This window comes from Sceloporus occidentalis, unplaced genomic scaffold, assembly GCF_023333645.1.
Source record: "Sceloporus occidentalis isolate IW3139 unplaced genomic scaffold, rSceOcc1.0.p SCAF_19, whole genome shotgun sequence".
NCBI lineage: Eukaryota > Metazoa > Chordata > Lepidosauria > Squamata > Phrynosomatidae > Sceloporus > Sceloporus occidentalis.
The window spans coordinates 8,694,119-8,702,844 of NW_028316999.1; the positions used below are offsets into that span (position 1 = coordinate 8,694,119).

Genomic DNA, 8,726 nt, shown 5'->3' on the forward strand with positions numbered 1-8,726 from the left:
CTGCTGAGCATGGTCAGAGTTCTCGGTAGGCCTGCTCCAGGATCCATTCTTGGTAAACCAAATAATCAAAATCAGCCCACAGGTCGGGGCAGGTAACAGGGTACATCTGCGAGAATTCCTTCCCTGAACTCCCGGACCTCCTCACACCGATACTTCCATGGGCTCCCAAATTCTCGGTCCTCCTGTTGGCTTTCCATTATCAGTACCGGGTCGCCGAAGTCATCGCCATCTGGCAGGTAGTCATCCTTCAGCTCTGGACACCACTGTGCAGCCTGCCAATACAGGGCCCGGTATCCACAATCCACAGTCATTTCACGTGGGAACAACTTCTCCAACTCAGCCACCAAGTCCTCTTGGGGCTGCTGTCTCAGGTACGTCATTTACCAATCTAGTTGTAGCACGTAACATTCCTTGGAGGATGGGAGGACCATTCCCCTGACACCCTGGTCAACTCTTAGAACCGCCATCCAGGCATTCAGGTAGCTCGCGACTCTGCTGCGCACCAACATGCCCTGTAGTGCTGGAACCATCTTTAGCTTGCTGCTGGTATACCCGTTGGTGCTCTGCTGGGGCATTTGCAAGGAAGAAACCGCCGCTGCCACCATTGTCGTCTGCAACCAGTTCAGTTGGGGAGCACAGCTCCGTCGCTTCTAGAGTTGTAAATGCAGGGGAGTTGGCAAGAGGCATCTGTCCCACTAACCAGTACTGGGGTGCACATAAAGACTGGGGAGTTGGGGTCCCAGGTGAGGACAACAGTCCCACGCACCAGGGCAGGGAGACAGGGACCATAATATGTGGGTAGCAGGCTTGCTTTCAGTACTCTCCAGGGGACAGTTCGTCATACATTTCGTCACAGGTACAAAGTATGGCACTGATGTTATTGGTTTGTGTGACATGTGATGTCATACATGAAATAGCAGTGAGGTAACATCATGTCACAAACCCACCCTCCTGTCAAACTTAAAGGGACAATTTACTATCCCTGACAGCCCCACTATGGAAGAATGCATATTAAAGTAGTCTATGAGTATATCACATGAAAGGAGATGTGTTTGGCCGGACCCAACCCAACTGCTTTCAGATAAAATCTCTAAGGAATTTGTATTTTGAACAACATCATTAAATAGGTGTACACTCTGGGAGACACTTCCTTGCTTTTTATGTGACCTATTCTGAAAACCAGCATCTTTAGTGGCACCCTTACACATGAGTAAAGTGGCAGTGGACAAATCCAAAAAACACTTAAAACACAAAAATGAGGCCATTTGAAATCGGAACTGTCATTTTTATACTGCTATCAAAAGCCTAATTGGTGAAATCTGGGTCACAATAAGCTTCAGGTGATTTCTGGAGGAATACCCAAAGTTTAGTGAAAATATAAAATTATCGTTTTTTGAAAGAAGACTTAATCTGAGTACATGGTAATTTGTATTACTGCATACATTAAACAAAAATAGCAGAATTATAGACAAACATAAAAGCTATTCTCCCTTGAGCAACAAAGGAATGACCTTGAAAAGCACACAAATGACATTTTCGTCTTTATTCACCGCATAAAAATGAGTCTTAGCCGCATTAACTTTTAACCATCAGACACTGAAGGCCACAGGAAATTGAAAAAGCCCGGAGTTGTGGAGACTTTGGAAGTTCCAATTATTCTTTACTAGGAAGTAGTCACAAATGCCATTTTTTTTAAAAAGTAACACAACAAGATTTGCCATTTACTCTTGTATATTTGATCCTGAAGAACAAAAAAGGTATCTTCTATTTTACCCCCCAAAAATCATGTTCGCCACAAAAGGTGATGGTAACATGGGTCAACGCACAACTATTACATGTGATTTGTATAAAGTCTCAAGTATCTTTTCATATGTTTTGAAAGAATAGACAGCTTTACTATCCCTGACACCTCCGCCAAAGAAGAATACATAGAAGAATTTGACAGCAGCCCATCCAGTCTGCCCATCCCTCCTTATGTAAGAGACCTCTATCAGTCCTTGGTCTGGTCCCATAGTCAGGATAGCTTTATGTCTATTCCCTGCATGTTGAAGTTCCCTCGCTGTATTAGCTTCCACCACTACTGCTGGGGGACCATTCCAGTTATCTTTCACTTATTTCCAGTATCTTTTCACAACTTCCTAACATTACATGTGTGTTTGCCTGGGTATTCATGTTAGTCTGTGTCTGGCTATGTATGTGTCAGTAGTGGGATTAAATTTTTTTAGTAACTGCTTCCAAGCTTTCCTACTGAAAAATACAAACCTCACACACACACAGACTCAGGCAGGCTCACAGACTCAGACAGTCACACACACACACACACACAGACTCAGACAGGCTCACACACACAGACTCAGGCAGTCACACACACACAGACTGTCCCAAAAGTTGTGTTATAAATAAGTAAAATTTACTGTAAAAATGGTAAATAGCATTAATTAATGGTAATTAAAAGTATGCACTGTTGCTTTTTAGATTATTGATTGAGATTTATTTACGTGACAAAATGCTATTAATTAAACATTTAAAAAGCCCCTAATTTTTTTTAAAATCTACTTGAGAAGAAGGTGAAAACTGCATGTACATCGAGAAATTTTTTTGACTCAAATTGGTATATGCCGTTTTGACCTTTTTTTTCATAAAGTATATATATATATTTTTTTTTTTTACAAATCTATGTTTATCAGTTGCATTTGTCATAAAAAAAATCTCAATCAATAATGTAAAATGCACCAGTGCATACTTTTAATTACCACTAATTAATGCTAATTACCATTATATTATAATAAATATTATACATTTATAATATTGTTACTTACCTGCCGCCACGCAGGAGAGGGAGACCCCCTCTCTCCTGTCAGCCGCAACAACAGCCCCTCCACCGCACGACTGCCGCCCCAGCAGCAGCCGCCAGGAAGGAGAGGGAGACCCCCTCCTCCGAACGACTACCACCACAGCAACAACCGCCACGGAGGAGAGGGAGACCCCCCCTCCACCGCGTGACTACCGTCACAGCAACAGCGCTACGAGAAGAGGGAGACCCCCACCACTGCCACACTCAAATCCTGACACTGGTGCCTATTTAAACGCCTCAGTCTGAAGGACTCTTGCCTTCTGATGGTCGTCTGTGCCTACTGCTAGTCCTCAGATTGCGTTTTGATATTCAGTCCTTTGTGTTTGACCTCGGCTTAGTTTCTCGACCAAGTTTATTCTCTGGCATCCTGACCTTGGCGTGTTTACCATTTATCCTGTTTTCCAGAATCCTGACTTTGGCTTGTTGAATGTTACCGTACCTTTGGGCCCTACCTAACTTTGCGGTCTCCTATCTAGCTGTTGCGTGAAAATAATAATATTAATAATACATGTTTATTTTATTAATAATAAATAAAGAAAAAAACATAAGTAAATTGTTACCAGAGTAATACCAGAGTCACATAACAAAAAAATCACAATCAATCTAAAAAGCACCAGTGCATGCTTTTATTTACCATTAATAATGCTAGCTACCATTACACCATATAGGCCGCACCCTTAAAGTTTGGTGCTATTTTAAAGAAAAATTTATTTTTAGAGAAAAAATACATAAGTGGAATGGTAAAACAGTATTTTATCCAGTGAACAGGAATACGTGTATTTTAAAATTTTTGGTATCTATTATGCATTTAGTCAGCATAGGTTTTATATATAAACAGAAATTTGGAAAACCAATAGCCATTTTAAGCCCCCCCCTTAATTCATAACGCACCTTACCTTTAGATATGCCACTCTGCTCCCCAGATATGCTTTATGCCCCCCAGATATGCCACTCTGCCCCAGATATGAAACTCTGCTCCTAGATATTCCACTCTGCTCCCAATATGCTTTATGCCCCCCCAGATATGACACTCTGCCCCAGATATGACACTCTGCTCCCCAGATATGACACCCCCCCCAGATATGCCACTCTGCTCCTCTGATATGACACTTTGCCTGATATACTTTATGCCCCCTGATATGAGACTCTGCCCCCCTGATATGCTTTATGCCCCCCAATGCTTTATTTCACTACCTTCTTTGCAGACCACTTCCCCTTCATCATCTTCTTGTTCTTCTTGTTCTTCATCTTCTATCATCTGTCTTTCATCCTGTTTCTTCTTTCTTCTATGTTCGGCTACATCTCCGCAGACATAACCCGACATAACACCAAAATGGTGTCACTTGCTAATGGAAGTGGTAGGCAGATAAGGTAGGGAGGCATTTAGAGAATGTGAGTGAGTAGACAACGAATGAAAGTGTGAGAGAATGAGAGTTTGTAGACAAATTTATTTGCAGTTGCAATTAAGCACATTTTTTACTGTATCTAGAAACATAATTTTTACTTTTAGGACTAAAGAATTGTTATTCATCTATACTTGCCAAATCTTCTAAAGTTATAGAAGAAAAGGAGAGAGGGGGCATGGAAGGTATGCATAGATGATGTGCACTTACACATAGTGAATGCTAAAAGCAGATATTGCATATATTGAACCGTCAATGTGTATATGCTAATAGGCATTACATAATGATGCAAAACACTGCAGTCAGTATTCAATTAGTTTAAACAGTGTTATTTTTTTCTTACATTTTACCATGAATATTTTTCTTCGTTGAGCATAATCCATATGCATCATTTATGCTGTATGTATTTAACCCAGTATCTGCAAATGTTTTCTTTAATGTTATCAATTATTCATGTTGAGAAACAATAAATTCCTTGCATACTATAAAAGAACTTATACTATGAAGAAGTTAAGTTTTTATAAACAGTGCTAAAATTGTGTTTTCCCTAAAGGCTGTGATAATGCTTTCTGTTTTGCATTCATAAATATTGTATGAAACTTTTACACTGAAAGTATTAAAAATGTAATACTTTTCTAATAGAAATTAAATCCTATATTTTAAACAAAGTTTTAAGTTAATTTTATTTGGTTATATGTATTGAAAAAACAAAATACTGTCTGCGCTTCTCACCCTAATAAAGTTGGCAACAAATATATAAACATAATATAAATGAGAGGTTTTGGTTATATGAATTGGCCAAAGCATAATTAAGCTCACCCGCCACGTCAAGGCACACTCTCAATAGAGTGAGATCCTACTCTCACCTCCTACATAGTGGACACACAAAGCAGTTTATACTGCTACCAAAACCTTATTAATGTGTTGGGGGAGGTGCAATTAAACCTCCTCCCATTTAACCCCTGGACAGCAAGCTGCAACCAGACTGATGAGGAGCCAACAACCTCAAATATGTGCAAACAGGGAAAAGAAAAGATGTCGGTGCGCTAAGCTAGTCTCAGGCTCAAATAATACAAATGTATAATATGAGGCCTACCAAACAGTGTGAGCATGCTGCAAATACAGTGTGTTGGCTGTACAATGTATACAAAATACAAATATGGTAGGCCTCATATTGTAATGGTATGGTGAGGTAGGACCCCAGATGGCGGAGTGGGCCAGGCCGAACTGGAACCATAAAGTCAGAGAACCAGAGACGAGGTCAACAAGCCAAATCAATACCAAACGAGCAGGAATCAGGAGCCGAATCAGGAGACAGGAACGAGGTCAACAAGCCAAGTCAAACCGGAGCAGTCAGTAACAATCTAATGCGCAAGCAAATAGCAGAAATACACCAACCAAGGGTGACCCAGAAGAGGAAGTCCAGGTTTAAATAGGGACAGGTGGAGGTGTGTCCTGCATTAAGGAGGTCACCCGAGGTTATAAGAACACGTTACATCTGTAACGTGTAATATTATGTTTTGACCACACGGTGGTGCTGTGCTACCTGTTTGCCGCGTGGTCGGCCACGCGGTGAAGACGCCGACTGGGTAGCGGTGGTACTCGCTGCCCGGGAAGCCGGCCGAGGAGGAAGCGTTGCGGGACTGGCCATGGCGCGGTACCGGAGAGGCAGGTAAGTCCTTACACATATTATACATTTGTATTATTTGAGCCTGAGAAGCGCAGACAGTATTTTGTTTTTTGTAGCATGCTCACGCTGTTTGGTAGGCCTCATATTATACATTTGTATTATTTGAGCCTGAGACTAGCTTAGCGCACCGACATCTTTTCTTTTCCCTGTTTGCTTATATGTATTGTATGTTGAAAACAACATGTTTGTAATCCATTTAATGCACAAAACTACTCTACCCACTGAAAATTTAATTTTTTTATTTAATATTTTTATTGACAGTTTTGATTTACCAAAAAGTAGTACAGTTTTGTTGATTTATTTTCTCTTTTGTTTTTGTTCTGTGCTGGTGTTATACTGTCACTTTAATGTGAGGAGCACTCTGCCAGAGGAAGTGGTTATGGTAAACTCAATAAAAGAGTTCAAAAGGAGCCTGGACGTGTTTCTTGAAAGCAATAATATTACAAGTTATGGATATTAGATTAATAGGGACAGAACGTTGATCCAGGGATTTATTCTGATTGCCATATTTGGAGTCGGGAAGGAATTTTCCCCCTGGTATGGGGCAATTGGCATCTGCTTCATAAGGGTTTTTTTGCCTTCCTCTGGATCAACACAGTAGGGACACAATATGTATATAGGTTGAACTTGATGGACTTTGGTCTTTTTTCAACCTTATGAACTATGTTACTATGTTAAAGGGGCAATTGAGTGTCCCCGAAACCCTCACTATAGAAGAATGCATATTAAAGTTCTATGCTGAACAGGACATACCAAGAGATTTTGGACAATTCTATGCTTCCAACTTTGTGGGAACAGTTTGGGGAAGGCCCTTTTTTATTCCAGCATGACAGAACCCCAGTGCACAAATCAAGGTCCACAAAGACATGGTTGAATTAGTTTGTTGTGGAAGAACTTGACTGATCTGGACCTCAACGGAGATTGAGAGCCAGGCCTTTTTGTCCAACATCAGTGCCTGACCTCACAAAAGTTCTACTGGATAAATGGACAAAAATTTCCACAGAAACCTTAAAATCTTGTGGAAAGTCTTCCCAGAAGAGTGAAAGCTGTTCCAGTTGCAAAGGGTCAACTACATATTAATGTCTATGCATTTAGAATGTGATGTCAGTACTTTCCATATAGTGTATTTCTGAGCCTTGCCTTTTGCTTGTGAAAAACAATGCAATTTACACTTTTACTGACTGTAACATGTGACCACAAAAGGCGCTTCTTACTGACTGATCTTGTCACATGACGGGAGATGAGAAGCTCCCTCTACTATCACTGACCATACTCCAGAAAGTCTGTGTGTTTGCTAATACCCCTGCTACAACAAAGAGACTCCATGCACTAAGTGGGTCAACTTTTAATGTATGACTCTCTGAAAATATATTTTACAACATTATAGCAGATATATTAAACCATAAAGTAAAAACAAGGCAACTGTAAAGAACATCTCTAGACTAACAATGTATTTAAAGTGATAACATTAATAGACAACATATAATAGAATTACACTAATTACATCATTTGTGTTGCCTTTATGCTGCAGATTTGTACAAGGAAGAAAGTCAATTACTTGGTCGTTTTTGCTTTCAAGTCGTGCTAAAATTTAAGAATGCCAGATGTGTTTTATTTTCTGTCATTCCATTATATGGATGGCTATAATGGAGTCCCTAACTATGCTGCTGTAGAAAACGTACTTGATGTTTGAGCTTATTGCATTAGATCGGAGCCTAAACAGATTTTACTAAAGCATCCCTAATACTTCTGTGTCTCTTTTATTCCACAAGGGGCTATGTTGTAGTGAATGTGTGTATACCTAAACTTGTTATTGTGTTTTAGAGTGGAAGACTGACAAAAAATAACAGAATTCTTTCAGCACAATTTACATAAAAAACACGTGAGAATAAGATAAAGTATAAGAAAAAACACAATTATCCAAAAAAGTAAATATTCTTTCTGTAATCTCATCACGCAGAAGTGTCAAAAGTACTGAAGCATCCTACTTGGCCCAGCTATTGTGGAATAATGTTTTTTTATTGGGTTTTTTTCTGCTGCAAAACACGATAACAAATTAAGGTGTATAATTTTACCCAAATTGCACCATTTTGCAAGTACTTTGATTGCATTGTTTTCCTGTCAAAAGAGAAAGGACTTACTGCTCTTTTGCATTGGTTTCTAGTTTTGGCTGCATTTAGCCTAAAGAATATCCTGCAATATAAAAATATAAATAGTTGGGACAGAGAACAAGAACAAGGACATAGAAAGGTTTCTAGTGAACTCATATGCACATTTGTATGCAACAAATAAAAGTAATATGTACTTTATATGCATTAAAGTACATATTATACCAATATATTTTTTAAATATAGCGAGGCCTCTAGCGTATACATACAACTGATATTTTTGGGAGATTACTAAGTAACAAAAAATCCTATAACTTTAAACTATGAATATAGATCTTTAAATATGGTATATACATAGTCGCTGAACTATAGAAGTGTCTTTTTTAAGATAAAAAGTATTTCATTATAAAACACTTCCTCATCTGTGTACTTTGACAAATTCATAATATCCTGATGGATTTTTGGTTTGATTATACTGCTCAGAGTATTTATTTTTCATTTCCTTTCATTTTTCCTGTCTGATATGTTAGCAAAACCAACCCTAGTTATTACCTTTGAAAAATGTTCTAATCAATAGTTGACTAAAGGGACATTCAAAGACATTACTCAGGAGGCTTCATTTCTGTACTTCAAATGGTAATATGGCACTCAACAACAACAACTTATATTTA

The 8,726-nt window shown here is 39.1% G+C and overlaps 1 protein-coding gene across 1 annotated transcript in view; it reads right to left on the reverse strand.

Moving 5' to 3' along the window:
- LOC149302374 (lysosomal cobalamin transport escort protein LMBD1-like) overlaps positions 1-4,178 on the reverse strand; it is a 53,228-nt gene extending 49,050 nt beyond the window's left edge. The window contains exons 1-2 of the mRNA XM_089482447.1: positions 4,049-4,178; positions 508-650 (exon numbers count right to left, since the gene is read on the reverse strand). Coding sequence (XP_089338573.1) covers positions 508-650; positions 4,049-4,178 — 273 coding nt within the window. The remainder of the gene's footprint in view (positions 1-507; positions 651-4,048) is intronic.
- Between the last annotated feature and the right edge of the window lie 4,548 nt (positions 4,179-8,726).